The sequence below is a fragment of the Rhopalosiphum maidis genome, chromosome 1 (assembly GCF_003676215.2).
Source record: "Rhopalosiphum maidis isolate BTI-1 chromosome 1, ASM367621v3, whole genome shotgun sequence".
In the NCBI taxonomy this organism is placed as follows: Eukaryota; Metazoa; Arthropoda; class Insecta; order Hemiptera; family Aphididae; genus Rhopalosiphum; species Rhopalosiphum maidis.
Window position 1 is genome coordinate 23,280,092 of NC_040877.1, and position 26,436 is coordinate 23,306,527.

The 26,436-nt window shown below is 26.2% G+C and overlaps 2 protein-coding genes across 3 annotated transcripts; one reads left to right on the forward strand and one right to left on the reverse strand.

The window, feature by feature from the left end:
* Positions 1-1,194: 1,194 nt before the first annotated feature.
* LOC113549214 (senecionine N-oxygenase-like) lies at positions 1,195-13,342 on the forward strand. 2 transcript variants are annotated; one of them, XM_026950446.1, is made up of 9 exons: positions 1,195-1,333; positions 3,846-3,965; positions 11,026-11,230; positions 11,317-11,458; positions 11,539-11,660; positions 12,265-12,442; positions 12,503-12,653; positions 12,708-12,871; positions 12,962-13,342. In XM_026950446.1, exons 1-9 carry the CDS (start codon positions 1,321-1,323, stop codon positions 13,325-13,327), a joined length of 1,461 nt encoding a protein of 486 aa, XP_026806247.1. In that variant the 5' UTR covers positions 1,195-1,320; the 3' UTR covers positions 13,328-13,342. The 2 variants fall into 2 exon arrangements, with proteins under 2 accessions (XP_026806247.1, XP_026806321.1); XM_026950520.1 differs by lacking the exon at positions 1,195-1,333 and adding an exon at positions 3,626-3,743.
* A 2,081-nt stretch (positions 13,343-15,423) lies between these two features.
* On the reverse strand, positions 15,424-23,406 carry LOC113560395. Its single transcript, XM_026966252.1, has 8 exons — positions 23,379-23,406; positions 23,055-23,231; positions 21,099-21,289; positions 19,540-19,696; positions 17,424-17,569; positions 17,231-17,362; positions 15,655-15,720; positions 15,424-15,594 (listed from the first exon to the last, which is right to left on the reverse strand). Exons 1-8 carry the CDS (start codon positions 23,404-23,406, stop codon positions 15,424-15,426), a joined length of 1,068 nt encoding a protein of 355 aa, XP_026822053.1.
* Between the last annotated feature and the right edge of the window lie 3,030 nt (positions 23,407-26,436).

Consider the following 26,436-nt stretch of genomic DNA (forward strand, 5'->3'; position numbering starts at 1 on the left):
CATAGTCTATAGATAAATAATAGTCTTAACTTATAAATCTATAATGAATTACCTCCAAATGAAAACACCAGACTACCAGAACCAGACTATCTAACAGATTTTTGTATTGCTAAAAAGACACTTTTCTTTATATATATGGCCATATAGATGAAGAGATCTATGCAAGCAGTTATTGCGGTGTTAGTTTTACTGTTAAACTTAAGCAGATACTTCAACTTGTAGAATAACGAAGCAATAAATTAGGTATCTGCAAATAACTTGTTTATTGAATACAAATGTAATAATGCTATGTCTATATATTTTTTTCCACCAGGGCTTGTATAAAAATATTAAAAAAAGTTTTTGACAAGACACGGTATTATTGTCAATATTTTTTAATTGTTGATAACAGGTCGTTGAATAAGATACATTAAACAATTTTATCGACTAATTTTATTACGGCATTTTGTTACTGGATCTAATGGTGAAATATTAATTTCTAGTTTCCACAAAGTATTCATCACTTATAAGAGTATATAATATTAATCATATATATTGATAATAAGTATAACTGGTATAAGACCATAATTTAGATGCTCTTCAGTAGTTTAGTCTTCAAATCTACAGTACCTATAATATTGTGAATGTGAATAATAAAATATCAATAATACATATAAAAAATACATTTTATGTAATCTAAAACAATGTTTATTAGGTACTTTCCTACATTTAGGATGAAAATTAATTTTTCAAATTGTTTTGTTTTTAAAAGAATATTCTTGATTGTTTAAGAACTCAACAGCGTGCATATGTATAATCTAGTACATATTTAGAACAGTAAAATTCAAGTTAAAATTATTAAGTATATCCCTATATTGTACATATTATGCATATTGTATACCTAACTGCGTAACAAGTATATTATTATAATCATGTTGTAACACGTGGTCGCACTACTTGTCTGCATGTTTTTTTTAATAGGCGAGATTTAAAAGATAGTAGTTTTAAATTAATTTAACCGAGAAGTACCTACCTATACATTTAAAAGAAGTTGCTAACAATCACGTGATAAAAGCCAATCCCGTATTGGTGTAATAATAATCGCGATGTATAGAAATCGAATGGATTTAATATTTTTTTTTTACGATAAGTCATAAGTGATTACATCTGTATAAATATATAATATAAAACATTTAGATAATTAGATAGAAACTACTCGAAAAAATAAATTTATTACTTAAAATGTTTTTATGTTTTTACCGATTTTGTTATTGAATTGTGGATTCCCTAACTGACATTTTATCACGCGTAGTAGAGAATAGTACATTGATTAAAAAAATAATGATGCACACCGGTAAGTTTGAACACTAATCATTTTGTTTTCTCGTATTTGAGATTAATTACTAACCTATTTAATATTATGCATAATTATAGTGTATTAGTGTTCTTATCTTATATTTTATTTATTTGAATTTCTTATTTGCTGGTAATTGGAATTTATTTTGAACTTCGTACGATTACTAATTTTAAGACTAACGGCTAACATTAGGGTCAAACATAAATACATAATATAGTATAGTAATTCAATAATATGCTTAATGGATGTCCATAATATACTATAAACAATACACATAGGTATTATTATATATAGTATATCTATTACTAGATACGAGTTAAACACATTTTTTTTAAATGTATATCGATGTATTTTAATACATATTAATTGTTGAATATTGATATACTTTCGTAGAATTCTCACTTCCAGTGTGGTCGAATATATTATATCAACTACTATAAGTATTACTTAGTTAGAAATTTAAATTTTTATATCACGTGATAGATTTGATTTGCACAATAGTTGTTAATAGTTATTGAGGACTCTGACTATCTAAATACTAAATATTAATCATAGGTAGGTACTGCACAACAGTCTCTAGAGCATGTACTGATTTTTATATAGAAGATTTCCAAACACTATAATATATTATCTTAAAGACGTTACCGTAATATGAATGTGTGATTACCTAATTTGGAAGTTTTATTGCGGAATGTGGATTATTATGAATATATGCACTTAATGTAATATTGTTACTTGTTTCATAACAAATATAATGAATTACATACAATCATTGTTTATAAATACCTACTGGTGTATTTGATATTATATCCTTTATAAAAACTGGTCTACTATTAGGTACATATTATAACATAAGGCTTGAGATATTTTTTTTTTAAATTTGTTATGATATATATTTAAATATGTGATGTTAGTTATCATGTTTGTAATAAATAATTAATAAGCGAACTATTATAAGTATAATATTATATAAGTAATGTAATTTTATACATTGAAAAAGCTATTATCAGTAATCAAATTGGTAAAATAAAATTAGGACTGTTTACTTCTAAAAAATAGCGTATCCATATTGAATCTTCTAGAGGTCAAAATTAAAAATTCTTAGTTTTTTTTTCAATAACTGAAAAAATAAATCAAGGAAATAAAACGGAAAATGTACACTAACATTTTGATAAAATCTATTTTGTTTTTTGTTGTAATTGAAAAACATTAATAACTACAGATTCTTGAAATTTTCAACAAATATTTTTTGATCCATTTATAGATATTTGAAATTTAATTTTTTATTTTTAGTATTTTTCTATAAATTTTGATAACATATTTGGCTTGATCAAATTACTTGAAAAATTAATAAAAAGTTTCTCATACATTTTTACTATAGCTACTTAAAATATTAAGGGTATACATAAACATTGAAAGTTTCAACCTTGACAAAGTTCATAAAAAACCAGTAAATTTAAAAATTATTTATAGATAAAAATATAAAACTAATGTTGGGTTTTATCACAAAATGACAATCTCCCTCTTCATGTTTATCAATGTTGATAGTGTTGTGTATTTATTTTTTATTTTCTAGTTTGCTTATAGATATTTAAACGAAGAATACAATTTTAGTAAATTCGTTATGAATTTATGATTCAAAAATATTTTTCTCAGAGACTTTAAACTTTCGCATATTATATTATAATATTTTATATACGCAAAAACATTTTTAAAACATATAGATTAACTGTATGCTTTTGTTCATTTATGAACCTATATTCAAATTTCATGCAGTTTTACAGTGAATTGGTATTAATTCAAGTGCTAATAACAAAAATAGAAGACATTTTGAGCTTGTTAGTAGAGTAGGGTAATTATTCTGTATTTATAGTTGTTAGACTCAGGACTAAAATCACATAATATAATAAAATGTTACCAATTTTATAAAAGTAATATATTGTATTTATTTTTGTTTAAAATAATGTTACAGGGAATTCATTTTTAATTGGTATCTCAAGTCTCAATTTAAATTTTTAAAACAAAAAAAAAAATATTTTGCTTAAAATCTAAAGAATTTCTAAAGCATTTATAAATCATAATTTATAATATTCTATGTACTTAGTACTTATATAGGTTTCTTGTAGTAATACTCAGATAGTGTGTACATCGTGACTAGGTAAATATATTTAATAGGTAATAGTGATTAATATAAGGTATTGTTTTAGCAGACAATGATAACCAACAGGTGTTATTGGTAAACTACTAACATGGCTTTTAATTATTTAAAATTTAAATGATAACATTAATGTTAAATTCGTCATCGTGATAACGTTGTGTTTACTAATAATTCATGTAAGCTGTGGGTACATAAACAAACAGAGAGAAAAATTGCGTATCAACAAAATTGAACGTTTGCCAACAGAAGGTGATTTTAAATAGAACCAATAAACGTTGCCATTAACCATATTATAGGCACTATACATTAAATTAATTGTAAAAATGTTGAACAATTTAAATGATGTTTTAGGATTCGTTCTAATGAATGCATACGTCAAAGTTCCAACCTTATCTGTTTTAAGAATATGTTTCAACAGACACAAACACCACAATATTACTCAAAGACGTTACCGCCATAATCAAGTACAAGGTAGGCAATGTTTATTACATTTATTAAACCGTGAACAGTCAACAGGCATGACAAAATATTTTGTATAGCAGTAGTAGTGGCCAATCCATGGCCCGCGGGTCACATGCGGTCCGCGAAATTTATCAGACTTTACAAAATATGTTTATTTTTAATTGATTGTATTGGGTTCAAATCTAATATAATTAATATGGGGATATATAATTTTGTTAGCCTTTGGTCAACTGCAGCATTATAATTCATTACCAAAGTGGCCCACAAGAAAGATTTTTTGGCTTAGTCACTCCTGTTGTATAATAATTAGAAATGAAAATCTTAAGCATACAATGGTTTATTTTAAAGAATTTTTAATTTATGACTTATCTATGTACTTAAGAAATAATTAACTTATGAAAAACGAGAATGTTTATTTGATTTCGCTCATAAAAAAAAGGCATAAAAGGACATATATATTCTTAAATTCTCCCATAAATACGTCATTGATATAATATAATAAACATTATATGTATATGTATATTAATTTTAGTGCAAACTACAAGCTATAGTGAACTGTGGACTTATCATTGTTCATCATAATTAATCATGTAACAATATACCTATGAATATAACCTACTCTAGGTATACTCTTAAGTCTTTTTTAATAGGTATTAAAGATGCCCATTCAATATTTGTTGATGAAAAGTGAAAGTCTATTCTCTATAGTATTGATAAACCTATAAGTGGTTAAGTATAATTATAGATTATAAATCAGTATACTTAGTACTTTTTGAAACATATAAGTAGGACAGTGTATAAAAATTATATTTATTTTAGTGTTCCAAGACTATCAACCAGTCGTTTATAATATAATGACTACAATGGCATCTTATGAACATTCGATGATTGTTGTAATATACAATTATATTTATATATGTATTAAACTTCTGAAAACTTTTTATAAAATAATTATATTAAAAAAAAAAAAATAACAATGAGTGGTAACAGCTTCAGTTTCTCTATATTGTATATTCGTCTTATACAATTAATGTCCAAATTATCGTTATCATCAGGTATCATTGAATAACGTATTTAAATAATAATTATGTTAGACTGCAATTAAGTGTAGATACACCTTTATATTTAGCCGTGATTTTAATATATTTTATATGACACTTGTATATATAGACTTATATACACTTCTATATTATGTATAGATTAGGTATAGTTGTGTGTTAGTTGAGAAAAGAGACGAAAAGGAATATATTAATATCAGAGGCGTACCCAAGAGGGGATGGTTGGATGGTTGGGTCTGGACTCCGCGGTTCAGTCGGTCCTCTCATTGATTGACAGAATTTAAAATTCTTGAGGTGCAAATCATCACTGATTGTATAATACTTTTTATATATTAAAAAAATTTAGACCGAGGGTCCCCTTGAAAAATTCCTGGATACGTCATGATTAATATACAAACACTTTTTTGCTGTGTACAAATTACTTCACTTATAGACAATTATTAGACATAGTAGGGAAGGAAATGATTATACCTTTAAAAAAAGTTTTGAGGAGTAGATTTGCACAAAAAAATTATTTACCTAAGGTAAGTAAAATACGAAAATAGGAATACTAGTCCAGTAAAATAAAACTTTAGACTTGATTATGATTTATGAATGACGCACATAATACGTATACCTATTATGAAAATCACATGAGAAAAATAATATGATATAAAACAATCGCTGAGATTTATACGCCTATACCTAACTTATACTTATTATTGCATCACATCGGTTCTTTATCACGTTTGTATAAAATATTGGTAGGTACATATCAGGGGTCACCAACTAATTTTTATAGAGGTCCGTTTTGAAACTTACCATACTGCTGGCCGTGGTCCCTAACAGTATTAATAATTTATACACGTTAATAAATATATATTTTTTAAATTAGTATTTATACTGAATTATTTATGCATTTGTCCAATACAGATTAATTAATTTTTTTTTCGTATTATAAATTTTATATGACACATTTATAATTTGTATTTATTTATATTATACAAATTTTAAAATTTACTCCGCGGATAAAGGTCCGTAAAAAAGTATTCGCGGTCTGGATGCGGACCACGGTCCGCCAGTTGGTGACCCCTGGTATATATTATAGTGATATATTGTAGAAACCTACATAATTAGTAAATGTAAACAGACGTTTCTCCTTGTCGTTCGACTATAGGAATTAGGTCATATCCCGTTTCGCCACCTGATGTTTATTTCTCAAATTGTTTTTGTTAGTTATTACTTATTTTTATATTATATTATTTTATTTATCATTATTATTCAGCTATGGACTATTGACTTGTGTACAATGTAATATAATATACGTAATACAACCTACCTATATAACCTACATCTTAGAATAAGTGCAATTATTTTCATAGTTAAAATATTGTTAAATGCCTACTAATATGAAGTATACAAACCCTACAAACGCGATAGATTTTGATGGGGGCTGAACGTTTGGACACATTGACCCAAAAGCCAACACGTTTGGGTATAAATAGACACAACATTTGGGCACATAAAATAAAGGGTATTTTCGTTTTTACTTGGTAAATCAGAAAACGTTTGGGTACACTTTATAAACATGTGATCTAGAATAGTGGTATACTCTGAGTATAATACTCATAGACATATACTTTATCTCCAAACCAATTAATAACAATTACTTAGTATATTATTTTAATTATTCAATGATTATTATCGTAGTATAATACAAGACTACGAATTTATACGTAGGTAAAACATACTGTACTTGTTATCGACTATAATCTTTATTACGCCTGCTTCAATATTATATTATATATATATAATATATATTTTTGCAAAATTCTTTATTCACTCAGTGTAACAGTGTCTCAGATGTGTCTTCAATTCCATTCTGAACGGTCATGGATAATCGTATTACTGAAGTGCTTGAAACCCGTCGTGGTAAAAAGTGTGTGATTATTGATCGTTTTAAATTCATCGAATTTAGAGTAAATAAGGACAGCATCATTTTTCATTGTACTCGTATTAATCGTAAGTGTAACATAACAACAAAAGTTCCTGAAACCAGATAAATTCAAAAGACCTCCTCGCGGTGTCTCCTGGGTAACGCTAATAGACTCTAAAAAAATACAATTTTAAAGTTTAAAAGTAAAATAGTGTACCTAAACGTGTGTTTCCAATCGTTCTGCAAAATCACAGATAAAAATATCGTTTTGTGTCCAAACGTGTTACGGCCATTTTGTTAATAGGAATATTTATACTCATACAATATACAGCATCGATAAGTGATAAATGATAATTATTATATGTACCTATACACTAATTTGAATTATTTTGGTTTATAATAAATGATAATGTAATATTCTAATTTCTAATTGTCTACTTGACTTGTAATTTTATTTTTAATTGTTTTTATTTATGATTTTATGATTTAGCTAATTTTACCTATTGTACCTAATTATGTATGCAATTTTGTATTGCATTTAGTTAACTGAAACCTATATTAAATATTATAAATTCTAAGATTTTTTTTAATGTAAAACAATCTGTACATCATAGCAGTACATTAAGTAATTTGGATAATACATAATTATAACAATGAAGAAATGTTGAGGAAAACACCCATTACGGGTAACCATTTACTAATATTAATTAATTTAATTTTCAAACACGATTCCAATTTCGTTTAAGCTTGCGAGATGGTTTATCAGGGATGAATAATGTAGCCACATTTTTAATGAAGGTATTAGTACTTGAAGTGAGTAGTTGGTAGCGAAATGAAAATGAAACATTGGAAAAATGGTAACTGACTCTTTGGCAAACATTAAAATAGAACATTTAATAACCAAGAATTACTAGAAATAAGAAGTTTAATCCCATTATAGGTTTAATAATACATACGTATATAGGTACCTAGCTAAGTTCAGCATTTATTAATGAAATTATACACATTTAGAATTTAAGTCACCGGTTATAACTGCATCAAAATAATATCGTAGTATCGTACCTACGTCATTTACACATCTGCAATATATAAAATAATAAAAAGGTATAAAAAATATTGTAAAGTATATACACATAGTTGTACATCACATACATCATACATGATATATAATATACCTATTAAAAGTTCTTTTAATAGTAAATTCTGGTTTGATTTGAAAATTGAATAATTGTTTTAATTCGCATAATATAACAATTATAGTAATTATGCCTTATTATACTTATGAAAAGAATAAAAGATAAAATAGTACTTAAAATAATAGTCATAATTACAATAGATATATCGTATATATTACAGCGATAAAAATCTATAGGCTGATTCAGTTGTTTAATAGTGTCATAATAATGTAATATAGCATAACCATATAAGTACCTATGTTTTTATTTTTAAACAGAAATATATACCTACTCAATACTTGAAAACTGAAAATGGATAATAAACAATCGTCAAATTTTAAGTTAAAAGTTAATAAGCAATTTTAATTTTTGAGTATTTCTATAATCTCTTCCAGTGTCCAGTCGACAGTCGTATTGTTAAACATATTATATGTTGATGCGCAAATGATTTACAAGATCTATCTCGTATATTAGACGTATATTGAGTATTTGATGTAAAATAAATCAGTAATGTATAAAATACAAACTATGCAAATGCAAACATCGAATAACGCGCAACTGTCTTACAAAAAAATCGGAATAAACAATACTCATAATAATATTGGTACATAGATAATAATATAATAAAGTAGGTACTTACAACCATTGAAGTAAAGCTCACATACTACATACTATACATGTCTGTCTATACTCGTTGCACTTTTAAAACATTTAATTTTAAACTCATATTATAATCGTGAGTTAATTATTAACTTTTCATCGTTTATAATCATATATTATGTATATTATTTAATTTATTGTCATTTTTATATAAGTGAATAGTTAAAAAATTAACTATATTGAATACATTTCCAAACTTACTTTACATTATTATTGTCTTACTAAATGTTATTGAAAAAATATATAAAAAAATAATGATTTAATTATGAATCTATAACTTTGATCTCGTTAAAAAAATTAATATTAACGGACGTTTATCATCATTCCCTGTAAATATTATTTGTTAGAAGGATATTTGATCCTTAGTGTGTATTGACTATAGGACTTTCCAAGTTTTTTTTTATATCTATTGCCTATTGGTTATTGTGAATAAACTTAATAATATATTTCAAGGTCAAAGTTGAGTCATATATCGTGTTATTATAGTTACTGACTTATTTAGAAGTTGTTTGCCTTTAGAAAATATAATAGATAATCTAGCTATAGTGCGTATAAGTATTTTAAAGGGCTGATCGTTTGAATTTCTGTTTAAAATGAAGAATATATTGATAAAAAAAAATAGGTCCACGAATATAAAACTGAAACGCGCGATGTCGAAAATGTGAAAAAGTATATGTATGAATCGTTTATCTTTTCATTTTATTAGAATAAACTTTTGAATTATATTATTATATTATACGGTTATACGCTGATTATTCAGCATTTATAAATTTTACATTCGGTGTCAATTGTCCTATTATTAGGTGTTAAATGTCCTAGATTCAAAACAAACAATGCAAATGCGTCCAATAATTATTAGACTATTATTTGTTTAGATCTTTAATATTATAATATAAATAAAAACGTTATAAATAATATTATCTATATAGCTATAGGAGGTGACGGTAACTGGTAAGTGTGATATTGCCGGAACTTTTAACACGCGAAACGATGGTCAATGATCGCACTCTGTACCTATCGGCTACCGATACTACATGAATGTAATCGTTTATTAAATAATATACAGAGTGATTCTTTTAAAGTAGGTGAACTCGTTTTTTGAACAGTACCTATATTGACGTATTTGGAAATAGTGTTTAGCCTACATTTAATTCATTACAAATTAACAAAATAATTTTTTATTACTTTTTTTTTCTTTTAATTACCTACGTTTTCCAAAGCAGAATAGTTTTTTAAAATTCATAACAATTAAAAACGATAACGATAGAAAATTATAAAAAAAATATTGTCTTCAAAAATATTATTTTCAAAAAACAATACCTAATAATTTTCGAAAAAATTAAAAAACATATATTCATCTCCAAAAGAATCACCCATTACTCTGTGTCTCTGTGTCTCTGTATACCTACTGTATAGTCTGTATAGCAATTAGTTATTACGTAGTAGTAACTGGTGTTATTACTATTTGGTCATTATACTATCACCTACTTATTTTTTTGCGCATTTGAAATCGGAAATAATAATAATATTAAACATTCTGTGTGACGCACTGGTGTCGTGTACTCATCACAACTTAAAATGATAATTACTTTCTAATGTAGGTATTGAAAATCATTATCTAACACTATAGACAGATTGGTATACGATATTAGATACTATTCTAAATTTTACTACTATTATACGCCTGTACGGCTGTAATACTTAGATAGTTAAATATTAGAAACTCGATTACTTGAATTTGCCGTGATGCTACTATAGCAAAATATTAATAATAATAAGGGCCGTGACCGTACACTGAAGTAGAGCCGTACAATGAATATTGTTGTTATGACGTAATAAAGTAGGTAGAACAATAATTAAAATCCAGCTCCATCACAACAGAACAATCTATGAATTACATCACAGAAAGATATTGCTATCATCTTAATAATATTATCCGTTATTATTTGTTATCAATTGTCATTTGTCGGGAGTCGCGCAATATCACGTTTGACTCGTTTATAAACTTAATAATAATTCAACAAGTTAAAGTACTCAAGTGGATAAAATTGATAAAAATCTCATCGTGTGATTTACAATTCGACTTTCGAGTGGTAATTCTCGTTTCGTTTATTTATTTAAATCGAACGCTCGCTGCCCGTGCACGTTGGACGCATACCTACTACCTATACCCTAAATTTTTTTTTGGATTCAGTGTCTTTGGCACGAAGTAATTTTTTTAAAAAAACTACTGTAAACCATTATGTCTCCGTGTACTAAAGAAGTGAACAAAAAGACCATTGGAATTATTGGATGTGGGGCATCCGGTTTGGCGGCTCTGAAAAATTTTGCAGCCGAAGATTCATCGTTCAAATGCGTTGCGTTTGAACAGACTGCCAGCATAGGAGGTACATGGGTCTATACAGACGATGTCGACCGAGATCAGTATGGCTTACCAGTTCACTCCAGCATGTACAAAAGCCTGAGGTATATGTGTGAATGAATCGTGATTGTTAGGTATCGCACTTGTCATATTATGCACTTATATTTCAACATATTGCCTATACTATCAGGTCAAATCTGCCAAAAGAAATTATGGAGTTGAGTGGATTTCCACATAAAGGCGTTGGCGACGCTTGCTACTTTCCAGCTGCATACATACAGAAATATCTGAACGATTTTACTGACCATTTTAATTTAAGACCGTATATTAAGGTAAGTCAAACATTACATTCTGCAATTAAGAATAATTATATTTAACCCTCGTAAATATTATTGTTATATTTTATGTATAGTTTCAACATCATGTTGAAAAAGTAAGACCTATTAACGACAGTCAATGGGAAGTAAATGTTCTCAATTTGCAGCAACAAAGTAAAGAAACTTTCATCTTTGATGCATTGTTGATATGTGTTGGGTAAGTGATCATAGACATATTAACAGTTTTTAAAACAAATTCATTTTACAATGTATTTTATTCAGTTCAAATTTAAGAATTTACTGAAACACATAATTGTCATAATTAATTTGATTAAAATTGTTTTTATTTCTTAAACATTTTTTTAAAGAATCATATTTTTTATGTAATTATATCAATTAATATAACATATTCATAACTGTGTATCTACTCTATTATTAATTTAAAGTTGTTGGCTATAATTTAAATATTTTATTACTATTCAATAAGTATTATATAGTACACACTATATATAAGATATTTTATATTATATTTTTTTATAATCAAAGTTAATTTAATTTAAAAATAAATAAATAAATAAACTTTTGCAAAAATCAGTAGTTTATAACAGTGTTTCTTAACCATTTAGTGGTCGTAGACTGGCAGGTGAGTTATTATATAGAATTACAGACCATTTAGTACAGTACATTAAAAATATAATTTTTTGCAATATAATGTGGACTAGTACCCTTTTAATCAGTTGAGAGTCACTGGTTTATAAAATATATTGTATATATTATATACTTTAATGTGATTTACTTATTTAACCTTGTTCATATTCTAGTAATTATAGCAATCCTGCTATTCCAGATGTTAAAGGTTCCAATATATTCAGTGGGAAAATCATGCATAGTCATAGCTATAGAGATGCAGATATATTTAAAGGAAACTCAGTGTTGGTTATTGGCTGTGGTGCATCTGGGCTAGATATATCATTTGGCGCATCAAAAGTAGCGGATAAGGTAATCTTAAAAATCATATTTAAAGTATACCTATTAATAATAATTTAAACATCATTTTAGGTTTTCTTGAGTCATCATAATCCTCGACTTATGAAGTTGAAAATTCCATCTAATTATTTTCACAAGACCGATGTTAAAGAAATTGTTGAAGATGGTGTTATTTTTCAAGATGGCTCTTATGAAAAAATTGACACTATAGTGTACTGTACAGGTGAGTTAAAAGAATTTATTTCATTCCATGTTACTTATTGATTTTATTTTTTAGGATATACATATAAATATCCATTTTTAAGTAGTGAATGTGGAATTAATGTTGAAAATAATGTTATTAAAAATCTTTTTAAACATATGATTAATATTGAATATCCAACGATGGCATTTATTGGTGTACCTAGGAACACTACAGGATTTTACTTATTTGATTTTCAGGTAATTTAATAGTTTTTTTTATATATAATATGAGCAATTTAAAAATACATATTTTTATTATCATTTATATGATAATTAATATATTTTCAGTCCAGAATTGTTAAAAAGATTTTAGAAGGTGGTGTAAAAATGCCTGTTAAAAAAGAAATGCTTCAAGATACCTATGATGAAATTGAGGCTCGATTGGCTGGTGGTCAGAGATTAAAGGATCTTCATGCGCTAGGTAAAACAAAGTGGGCAATGCATTATTATACTTCAGTTTCGAAATTTGCCGGTATAGAACACCCACCACCAGTGTTATTACAAATATATTTTGATGGTCTTGAAAGACTTTCAGAAGACTTTTTGAACTTCAGAGGTGATAAATACCAAATTATTGATAAAGAACATTATAAGGTACAATATTTTGACCAAAATGAATCAATTATTAAAAAACAAATTTTATATTCTTTTTAAAACAATTATAACTTTTAATTATATTTTGTTAAATATTTGTTTTTTAGAGTTTAAATTTGTTACATTGATTATTATAAATTATATTGTATCATATATTATAGAAATATATTTTATGTATCATGCTGTTTATATATTATGCCTTATAACTTGGTTAAATGTTAAAATAAAATTGTGATTGTCTGTCATTTTGTGTTAGGAAATATAAGGTCAATATATAAATATATCTACTATTTAACAACATTATCAACTAATGACAGTTTTATATGCCACTAAAATATATTTCTTTTATATGTTACTACCTATGTCAGTTTTAATTAATTTGTTGATAAAATATTATTGATCTTATAATATATGTATCCACATTAACTAAAAATATATTTTCATATAAATATATATTTTTCTTGTTTTATAATATTGTTATTGTCATGTTTTGTTTTTGTATGTGTACTTAATAAGTAGTTGATAAAATGCTTTAATTTTTAATTTTGAGAATGGTTTTAGATAGACAATTGAATTTAGTTTGTATTTTAGAACTTACCATGGTGAGCTCTACATGAGTTGCTTGTCATAGCTTAACCCAAGATATAAAACTTCATTGGATCCAATGAAGGACTGATAAGGACTTGGTTGTTATTTTTGGGTATTCACTATTTTACAATGAGAATGTTACATATATGCACAGATGCAACTAGAGCTCTATTTCTGGGTAGGCTAAATTGATATCAATGACCTGTGAAGGCTTTGCCCCTACATCATTAATATTGATTATTAACAATAACATAAAAAACTGGGTGGGCTAAGCCTCCCCCCCTGGTTGCGCCTATGCATATATGAATTTTGATTGATTAATTTTTATTTTTCAACGATTCTTCCGTAAGCTAATCATATTTAAATTATTTTGAATCATTAAGAGGACATCATAACCAATACCTGCATGTGTTGTCTCCGTCTTACGAACATAAAACATAGCAAATTTGCATTCAGTAAAATCAATTTATTGCTGTTAACTTTAATATTAGGGCAAATTTACCTATTATCAAACTTAAAGGCTTATAATATTTTGGTATACTAAATAATATTATCTATGGCATCTCATAGGTTTTTATTGATATTTTAATTTAAAAATAAGTTACGAGCATTAAGTTTTAATATTTTACATAACTATAACAACTCGTACTGGTTTTATAAATTTAAATTCAGTAGGTACCTATTCAATAATAGTAAGTTGTAAGTATTCAAAGCAACAATACTTGAATAATTAATTGATAGCAATATTATATATAAAAAAAAAAAAAACTTATCAACAATTATAATATAGCCCCCCCCTGGTTGCGCCACTTCATAATATACACTTATTTTTCATAATAAATACGTGTGCAATCTGCTACTGTTATTCTTATTATTATATTAAATTAATATTATGATTCGATGTTGGTATTGATAATAATAATTTTTGAAGAACATTTCAGAAATAAATTTGATTAAAATTTCATTACCAATTATGATACAAAAACTATTTCATGCAATATTATAAGTAGGTGTACTCTAAAATTTAAAGTCTAAGTATTTAAACAATTTTTGAAAGAATGCATAATTATAGCAGCGGTTCTTAACCTTTTGTAAAACAACTGACCCCCGATAAAAGATTTTTAGAAATCGCGGATCCCTTACCAATTTTTTGTCGAATACCTTTTTTTTTAAAAAACATATGATATTATAATAACCAAAATTACAATAATAATTTTATATTACAAATTATAGAAGTAGACATAACAAAACATACACATTTATTTTTATTAAAGTTAACTTTTCATAAAACTGTAGGTAATATAAATTATTTTATTTTTAATATTCTTAAAGCTGTCGATGACCCCCAGGGGGCCGTGGACCACAGGTTAATAGCCACTGAATTATAGAATTTATAAATGGAATAATTTGAATATTATTACGTCAATGTCGTCAATTATTTATGCTTTAATATAAGTAGAATACAATATTTATTAATTTAATTAAATAATTTATTATAACTGAATAAATATACAATGTATATATTATTACAGTATTGGTCAATAACAATTAATTTAATTTTTAATTACTTAGCTACCATTTATTTTCCCGCATTTCTTCATTTCCAATCCAGTAAGTCCATTTAATATCATATGAAACGTTATAAATTTATCTTCATCACATTCACATTTTAAATCACGATCCACTAAATCTATATCTTTTCCTACAAATCCAGCTGCATATTCGGCAGCAAATTTACCCTATAAATTAAGGATAAAATGTAAATAACTTATATCATACTAGGCACTACAATGTATTACTTTTTCGAAGAATGTTACTTCATTGTCAGCACACCATGTATATTTATAATCAGGATTTTCACAGTACTATAAACATTTATTAATAATATATTAATAATATGAATTATTTCAATTTAAATGTAATACAACTTTTTTTTTAATTACAATAATAACAAGGTATATAAAGAATCTTGATGATTATTAATTATTTTATAAAATTTTTAACTAAAAAATGACTAACAGTAATATTCATGATTTCGACAAATTTCCTCAAGATTCTAACTTTAAAGACGTATAAATAAATATTATAAAAATATATTTGATGTATCTTTTAACTGGCATATAATTTATGATTATGTATAACTTATAGGGGGCTTCATATTAAATTTTCGAAGATTTTGACCAAATAAAATTTTTTTTATTTACAATAATCGAATTAATTTTTAAAAAAAAATTTTAAAAGATAATTGTCAAAATATAATTCAATAGAGATAAAAATGTTATCATGTATAAAAAATGCTATTATATACATTTGATGAAAATTTCAAACATTTTAGTTTATTCGTTTTTTTTTTGTTAGATACACCAAAAAAATCCGGTGGTCGTACATTTTACACTTACACCGTTCAAAACCGCACATATTTGATTCATAGTTAAAAATTAAACAGCAAAATCATAGAATTGTTTTTCAGACAAGTATAGTTATAATCTCAACAAACGCATTATGAATCAAATGTAATGGTAAAATGTAAATAACTAAATAAGGTAAACCAAAAAAAAGTTTTAACTATAATCCAGATTACTTATACATTTTTATTATTGTAATTTTTTTTTAGGTATGGAATAGAACTGATTTTTCTGTATAGTCCCGAAAGTTTTATTTTTATGATTTTGTGATCGTTATTAAATATGATTAACTGGTGTGGGGTACTAAATGATAATGTTATTTTTGATAAATGTATATGTTATTAATATATCAATATGTATGGTATTTAACGGTTTAATTTGGGGAAAATATGCGGGATTTAAGTATTAAGTATAAATAAAGCGTGCGGTTTTGAACGACGCCTAAAAAATCGAAGTTAGGCTAGTCGAATACAGGTTATGTATAAATGTTTCGGTTATTTTAAAAAGTACTGGAAATTGTTTACTTTTGATCCTTTAAAGTACAAACTAGATCCAATTTTCTATATTAGAAACCACTCCCAATATTTAAAATCAAAGTATATTTACTGCTCCAAAGTCGATGATATTGGTGAAAAACAATACATTGTAAAATCAATACATTTATTGATCTTCTTAAATCTATAAATGAGACGGCAATTAAATTACACCTAATTTCTTAATATATGGTTTTACTCTTTAGATAGGTACGTTTATATGTTAATATAATAGAACATGATTTGGAGAAAATTATATTTTGTATTATTTTAACGTTATTTTTTTCAGTCCTTTTCACTTTACTTTATGCATTTCTATATTTTCTTGTACAAAAATACTTAGTATTAGATTTAAATATACTGATATTAACTATGTGATCTCCATAATTTATTGTTATAATTCTTTGATATAAGTATTAAATAAATAATTATTATACCTCGTTATAAGATATTTCACAAGGTAAAAAATTCATTTCATCTTGTTTATTCACCGAAGGATTTATTAAATATTCTAAATAAACTATGTCCTTCGAAATGGTTGATTCGCTTAAAGCAATTCCAAGTTGACTCTGAAAAAAGCAAAATATTTTTTATCTCATTTTTGATTCAAAGATTTGATATAAATCTTACTAAGGTATTAATACTTGGATCTGTTGGATCTGGTGAATCCAAAGGAGTAATTCCACCATTTAAAAAATTAGAATTGCATTCATTAAAATCTTTAAATCCAAATAGATATAAATCCATAACTTCATTTAATGTTGTAAAATTAAACCCTTTACAAAAAACATAGATAATATATATATGTTACAGTAAAAATGAACTATCAGGAAATGGGGTACGTCGATACATGCCCTGGTATATGTATACTTTGCCCGTAGTAAAATGGGAATTATAACTAATTATATATATGAAAAAATTATATCAAACTCTCTAGTCTCTATATTATCGCCGTTACAAGATTATGTCATAATCGGTGCCATATACATATACACATAATATGCCTAATGTTATAGTAGTACACCTACCTATGGCATATATTTTAAGGTACCTTTTTATTATTATTAGTTATTACAATATTACATTATCACAATTCACGATTATATGTAACATGTGAGTTGCTAGTACTATTTATAAAAGTGCAGTGTCGTCGTGTATATTGTAGTATTTTACTAAAGTGTGTGCAGTGTTTAAATTTAATTAAAATGGAAGAGTAATATTTAAAGAAATTAAAAATTTTATAACAAAAAATAAAATAAAATAACCAGTATATATTTGATTAAACTGAATTATTATGAATTAATATCTGAAGTAAAAGAACTCAAATCGAAATCAAGGAACCACAGTAACATACACATTTTTAGAAAAATATAAATATGATATCATAATAATATCTGATGGGGGAAAAATTAATTGTTTCAGTGATTTTTAGTACTGTTCACAACGAAGAATTATTTAATATTATAAATGATACTCATTTAGCTATCAATCGTGGTGGACGAAACCGTATGAAGTATGAAATAAATAAAAAAATATAAGAAAATTAAAAGAAAATTGATTATGTTATATTTAAATATCTGTAAATCTTTTTTTTTTTTTTAAAAGGGAAAACTGCAAAGAAAAGTCTAGTTGTAAAACCAATAATCTCTAATGAAATGAATTCTTGATGGCGTTATAAATGGTAGGCACAAACTGATGGTTGATTTTCAGCATTAATTAAAGAAGTAAAAGTAAGTTCTAGAAAAAATAAAACAATTAAACAGATTCAGTCACGAATTTTAAAAAATCCAAGCGAGTAGATTGGAAAAGAAACAGAAAAAGATTTTGTGAAGGAAAAGCTGGAAAAACCGAAGAAATCAAAATACCTGATTTAGTCAGAGCGCATAATGATGTATCATGTATGTAGTTTTCTTGGAGTTATACTATCAGATAATAGTTAAATTGTATTGTAAAGTGAAGTATAATACGTATTTTATTATTTTATTTATTAATTTAGTTCACGAGAACAATAAATTATGAGATTGAAACCACTGACGGAAAATTGAAACAGCATAGGTATACTTGTAATCAGCTTACTACGTGTAAAGAAAAATTAGTTGATGCAGGGGACAATGCTTAATTTAACAATTATCTCATTAAAAGAAATAGCGTAGACATTTTCCATTTTAATAAGAGGAGAGGGCGTATGTTAGATGTAATATTGCACTAATAAATGCTTATATAAAAAAACCTAACCTAAGGCAGCAGGGAAAAAATTTAATTCTAAATGTCAGTCCAATAATAATTGCTCAGTTTTTTTTTTCTAATCATAATATATTTTTAGTAGTAGTACCTAAGAATTTTGTTTATTAATAATAACAATTTTATGTTCTTAATTTATTAAAGGATTTATATAATTAGTAATTAAATTTATAGAATAGCCCAATAATTATAAAATAGCATTGGTAAAGTAGCGAACTAACAATTGTGGTTAACATTGCCCAAGCTACACTGAGCTATTCTATGTAGGCTGGGCAATGTATAATTTTGCCTACATTGCCCATAAAAATCGGGCAGTACCACAATGTCCGGTAGTGAACTTTGCCTGTAACATATACGGCTATAAGTAACATAGATTATATAGTTAAATCTTCAGTATCATTATTATAATTTAAGACACCTGCAGTGGTACCACAATTATTATTGTTCTACTAATACTAATTCGAATTAAACAGTTATTGTTGTCTATGTCAGTTTATCCACTTACAATTCGAAATCGTTGAAGTAGTCGTAGTGCTATAAAATATCATACTTTTTGCTTCTAAATACAACCCAATTGACAAATTTGGTATTTCATTTTTTATAGTTGTCACATAATTTGCTAAATTTGTATAAAAGTTGTCAGGAACATTATAATCTAAATTCTACAGAGAAAAAAGAAATTAAATATGAAATTATAATTATAAATGCAAAAATGTAAATGTACCTAACACTGTATGTTCCAACTAAACTATTTACATTTAATAACAATAAATTAATATATTGGTAATTATATTAGTGATATATATATATTATTTTAGTGATAAATATATATATATATATATATAGGTAGGTATATTATATATGTTATTGGTGTATGGTTTAACGTTTAAAAGCTTAAGAGGATGTCATATCCCCATGTGTTGTGGCGTTGTCTTCGTCTTACTAACGCGTACCATACTAAAATATTATACGTTCAGTAGTTCCAATTCTTATTATAAAACTTAATGATTAGAAAATTATCTACGTTCTATCATCGGTTCTTTACAATACTTAAATTTTTAAGTGGATTATGTGCGTTTATAAATATTAATATTTTACATAACTGTGAAACTCCATTTGAAATGTGGGAAAAACTACTTAGTATTTATGACCAAAAATCTGAGGCAAGTATCATTTGCTTCAAATTCTGAGCAATTGCGACGTATGAACTCGAATATACGAAGAGCCTTATTAATGCATATCATGTTTATATGAATATTAAAAGGCAGGTTGATAGTTATATGGGTACTTAAATCTTTTGTTTGCAATACGACTACCGCTAAATCAGAATTATTGATTTTATAATAATTACATTTTAAATTTAATTTTCAATGAGAAAAAGTTATATGCGAACATTTTTCTGCGTTTAAATCAAGACCGTTTGATGTGTAGCACTAATGAAGTTTTTTTAAATTAGATTGACCTTAATACAATTATTAACTGAATAATTTAGCAAATAATGTTTTGGATCGTCAGCAAAAATTTAGAAGTTACAGTTTTTAAAAATGTTAGTTACGTCGTTCATAAATATTAAAATAAGTAAAAGTGATAGATGTCCACTCTGATGAACATTGAATGTAACATTAATGCTCGACAAGATAGATTTTTTAAATTTAATTTGTTGAGACTTATCATTTAAATATGATTTAAACCATTTAAACATTGATTTTGAAATGCCGCTGTATTTTAGATCCTTTTTAATAAAACAGATATCGAAATTTTTTCTAATATTAGGGTAAACTTCATCACCTTGGGTACCTTTACTAATTACTGATACAATATCAGTATAGTAAAATAGTAAATTTGTTATAACCGATTTAGCATAACAAAAATTATGTTGATTATCCGAAACTATATGAGAAAATACCACTACCAATTATTAAAGTCCAGTTGTATGTTACATTTATATTATATACTTATACATATATTACAGTATTAACTTAATCATAAAGTTGTGTTATTTTTCTACGTAAAATCCTAAATCATAAATTATCAAATTATTCGTAGTATATAGTAGCTACTTACAAGTTCATAATGGTAATTTATTTCTTTCAGAATCAAACCTGACACAGGAAACATGCTAATAAATTCTTTCAATTTTTGAGCTTCTTTTAAAGTGTTTTCGGGATCAACTGCCTTAAACCAAGCTTGTATGTCTTGGTGATTATAATATAAAAACACACTAGGGCTGTTTTCAATTAGATCTTTAATACGATCTGGAAAAAATTATAAATACACTTTAATTACTGTTAATCAAAATATTATGATATTTGTTAATTATACAGTATGCATGCATATGTGTACATACTATATAGGTTAGATCAGCGTTTTCTAAAGTGTGTTCTATGGAACCTTAGTATTTTATATTATTTAAAAATGGAGGTTCCACGAAAAACAAACTATTTCTCAAGGGTTCCGTGATCGTAAAAGTGTGGGAACCGCTGGGTTAGATTATTCGAAAATCATACTCAGGTAAATGTAATTTACACTGATTTAAAAAAGGCTTTTGGTTTGGCTAATCACAATATTATATTAGTTAAAATAATTAGGGTGAATTGTTTTGGTGAGTCATTTGTAAAATGGTTTTTCTTTTATTTAAGTAATAAATCTTTATTTTATCATAGTATTTGGTATATTTTATTCTTTTCTTGTGTCCTTCTGGTGCTTAACAATAAGGTCAGTTATCGCCACTACTATTTTCGATGTATGTCAATAGTGCATATTAAGTGTTGAATCACGATAAACGGTTTTGTTTCGCAGATGACATGGACATTTTTATGAAAATTAACTCTTCTGACGATTATCGTAAACTCCAAATCGATTTAACAACAATTTATTGATTGGTCTTATCACTAAAGTTCAATATTGAAAAGTCATATCACTCAATAGAAACCATTGAAAAATATGATAGATTACTATATTAGGGCAACTATTAAGCTTTTTAACACAACGATTGATTTAAATTTTAAGTTTAATAGTTATAGGTACCTATGTAGATTCTTAACCATATATCAAAACAAAATGCTGTAACTCTGTAAGGCTTGTAAAATGTTAGGATTCATAAAAAGACTAGCCAAGAATTTTAAACTTTGTCAGTCTTTAAAAACTATCTATAGCTCACTTGTTCATTCTATTTATACTATAGCTTACAAGCAAACGTACCTAGGTGGCTAGGTGACGATCAAAATGCGTTCAAACTCGCGCACCCACCAATTAATATTTAATAACACAAATCAGGAGTAGTGGAACGTAACTAAGTCCTGAAACATTTTTTAGGTGCAATGGCTTAGTCTATGAATCCGACTTACGCTATTGCGCCTAAAGAAGTTTTACTTTAAAAAAAAAATTGTATCGCTGTCCGCTATCGGTTGCACCGGTACCGGTAGCTGTCATGATGGACCAGTATTTCCATTACATGCAGATGCATGACTCATGGCTACTGAATAATTTACCAATATTGGTTTTATTAGGTAATTTACAAGTGATTCATTTTGATGCTTTCTGTGTCGCACAAATTTGTAGACTGACCCCAGCCATAAGACATAAAAAAAGGCTCTAGAGTACTGAATGCATAATCAACGATATGGTATACTGATACTGACATCTGCAACTTTACAATAAAGCATATAATTAGATTTTATATCTACTTGTCCCCGCATTATCCTTTAATCTTTTTTCCAGTGATAAATCAAAAACGATTACGACTATAGAAATTTCACGTCAATCAGATATAAATCTTGAATACGTTTGAATACTGTTACCATGGTTGTATATTATAAATATTTCTAGTTTAAACTATATTTTTTAAATCTTAATAATAATTAGTAATGACTATTCTAAATTACTAATCTACTAAAAATTTAAAAATTCGAAAACTATTCAAAATATAATTTTGAATACCTACTTTATGTCTTTATTATAGTAATAATTAAATATTATATTCATGAAATGGGTACTTATATCTGTAATCATTTTTTTTACCTATATCAGTTGGAAAATAGGTAGGGCTAATTAAAAAATTATCGTCAATTTTTATTCCATCATAAAGTAAATCTGAACATTCTACTGGTAGAGTTTCTATTCTCACATTATCTTCATGACAGCGGTCATTATCGGGATCAATACCACCTGAATATTTACATGCTGATGGACCAAATCCTAAAAATACAAAAAAAATAATCAATTATTATCTTATTCTATTTTTAAATTAAGCACGAATAGAAAATTTCATATCACTTCAACTTATCATTCAAATAAAAAAAAAGGTGGATCCATGTAACAATCAAAGAAGTACTATAGTTGTACGAAACACGAGTACTTTGTCTTTTATCATTATCACTGATGATGTCTATACTATGTGTCAAGCCAACGACCAAAATGATTCGAAAGAGTCTATAAACATTATGAACTTGTCTCACAAAATAAGTTATCAAAAGTCATCATAACTTGGTAAATCCTTATCAACAAATCCGGCAAGAGGAGGGGGGCAGCAGGTCTTATTTTTAATATGGGATCAATATCGCGTTATTAATGGGCCGCCAATATTATTCATGCTAATAACCTATTTAAATAATTATATCGTACTATGCTGTAATAATAATTCTGCGATAAAGTGAATTGAAACCACGATGTAGGGAAAATGATTGAAATACTACAGTATTAGTGTAAGATGATGTAGATAAGGAAAATTTTCGAGGAATAACCTAATGAATATTTTAAAATTTTAAAATAGTCTATAGAATAACCATGACAGCTGTTGGTCGATAAGATAACAAGAACGACTTTCAAGTTTAGGTACATATTCTATGGGACCTATTCTTGCTAGACAACTAGATTATGATAGTATTATCGATATTTTTGCAAATGAAAAATCTAGAAAAGCTATTTTTAAGACTAAAAATGAATTATGTTACCTAGTAACAATATGATTTTTGCTTTTAATACCTATACCTTAAATTAGCACATTTTTTTTTCACGAATAACAAATACATGATTTATTAAAAAGTACCAGGATAAATATACAAAAATACTTAAATGGTATAAAAATTGTGTGATATTTATACGATATATTTTTAATATTCATGTTTTAAAGATGACAATGTATGTGAGTGTTAAGTTTAATACTTGAATGTGTGAGGCCTGTGAGGGGGTGGATTAGTTTTTCCCCGGGGTCCTTGATTTCTCTCCACGGCCCTGCCCTGTTCATAAATTATCATTTAAATTATCAGATGATTGAAAAAGTACAAATAACATAAATCAAATTTTATTAATTAGTCAATAAAAAGCTTTTTTCGTAATTTATTAATACTATTTAACATCTGGAAATGCCCAAAAATTGGTCAACGTCGCTTTTTCAATAATTTAAGATAGTAGCGAAAAGGTTTTCTAGACGTCAATAATTGGATGAAAGATCAGAATGCAAACACCAAATCGTATCATTATATTTTGTTTTTCCAGATTATATTTTAAAATATTATACATATTTAATTTTTGAACGGAGTGATGAATATATTGATTTTACAACGATGTACAATTTTTTTTTGTTTACACGACAAGTGATTGACGACGAGTAATTGATTTTAAATTTTGATAATGGTTTTGGATAGAAAATTGCCCTTAGTTTATATTTTAAATTGTTCAAAACTAAAAATTTACGATATTGTAAACAAAATAAGGAAAAAGAAGAGTTACTGTGCAAGTCCAATTTCTGACAAAATCGGTTAAATTTTGAATGAACGAAATAAACTTCTATTTAAAAAAATACACTATAATATAATGGTAAAATTTTATGATTTCCATATTTTGATAACTAATTTTATAATTCAACAGATTATAAAGAACACATAACTCGTTAATTTTTATGTAAAATTTTATATTTATTTTTATAATTAATGAATACCTTTTCTGCAGGGCATACGTAAACTGCACTCGGAATTTTATCTATGTTAAAAAGGTATACTTAAAAGGTAACTTAAGCTGATCACCGTTTCTAAAATATACAAAACTTTTGACTTATTAAAGTCTCTATGATTGTGTACTTTTTCAATTATATCACAGAAATTTTATTTTCATCTAGAAATACCTACCAACACGTTATCGAATAACTAAGCTCATTATCCGCCTGAAGTATGGGCTCAAGCATTAGCAGAGCCAAATTTAACTACTAATGCATGCGAGTCTTTTCATTCTCACCTTAATTCTGGCTTTTATATAACTCATTCAAATATTTTCATGTTTATAGAAAAGTTATAATAAATTCAAATAAAAACATATATCAAACTAAATAGTATAAATGAACCCTTTAAATACCAAAATTTCTAAAAAAAAAAGAAAAAACGCGAAAAGTTACAAAATTTAAAGTAAATAGAATAGTGGTCAAACTCTAATTAATGAATATGTATCAAAAATATGTTATTATTTGTAATATTCTAATTATTTTACCTTTTAAAATTATATATTTAATGTTAACTTTAATTATTCATATTTTATGACTGTAACGAATTAATTATACGTTAAAGATAATTTTGAAAAAATATAGCTATTGATTTTTTTAAATTTTACCCGGCGAAGTTAAATGTCATCTTTTTACACTTGATAAAAACTCGAACGCAGTTGCAGTTTATATGTGTGATCTTGTATTTACCTGTATTTTTAGCGCAGTTTACGATCGCCGCCTTTTCTGCGTACTCGGGAATAGAACATTTAATTTTATTGAATTAATGAGGTGAAATAAAATAAGAAATTAGGTTATTTATGTACCCCGCATTATGCACTGATAGAATTTTAATTTTTCAAATTACAGCTACTGACTTTCCAATTAATTTACATAGTATATATTATTATAATAATTAAATACTAATAAGAAATAAATGTAATATTTCCAGAAAAAATTATTTAACTTGAAAAATAAATGAGTAAGAAACTAATGGTCATATCAAAAAAATATATTATTATGAAATATACTTAGTTAAAGACTAAAAGACCATTTTCGCTCAGAATATACAATGATTTGTCATTGGATTATAATTTAACACATCCACCGCTACAGTGATCCACTCTAGATATACCTATACCATACAGCTAACCGGTATCCACTTGCTTACCTTTTTATTTCTGATTCTTCTTCTTTATTTAAAACTTGAAGATTAATGCACTATTACTGCTCTTAAATGTGACAAGTGATAATACACAACAATTTACTTAAAGAACACATATAATTGTAAAAATAAAACATTCGTTATTTAATTTTCCTATCAAAATCTAATGAGACATTACAGATTATTTAATAAAATAATTGTACTATTAAAAATTAAAATCATCAAACTTAAAATTATTTTAATATTTGATAAATTTAGATGATAGT

Bases quoted from the DNA above. Each gene is read 5' to 3' on its own strand.
- LOC113549214 (XM_026950446.1), top strand. The intron at 11,231-11,316 runs GTATATGTGTGA...CTATACTATCAG, and splicing joins AGCATGTACAAAAGCCTGAG to GTCAAATCTGCCAAAAGAAA. The intron at 12,872-12,961 runs GTAATTTAATAG...ATATATTTTCAG, and splicing joins TTTACTTATTTGATTTTCAG to TCCAGAATTGTTAAAAAGAT.
- LOC113560395 (XM_026966252.1), bottom strand. From the start codon at position 23,406: ATGATAAAAGACAAAGTACTCGTGTTTC. The intron at 23,232-23,378 runs GTACAACTATAG...TTGTATTTTTAG, and splicing joins AGACAAAGTACTCGTGTTTC to GATTTGGTCCATCAGCATGT. The intron at 21,290-23,054 runs GTAAAAAAAATG...AATTTTTTCCAG, and splicing joins CTATTTTCCAACTGATATAG to ATCGTATTAAAGATCTAATT.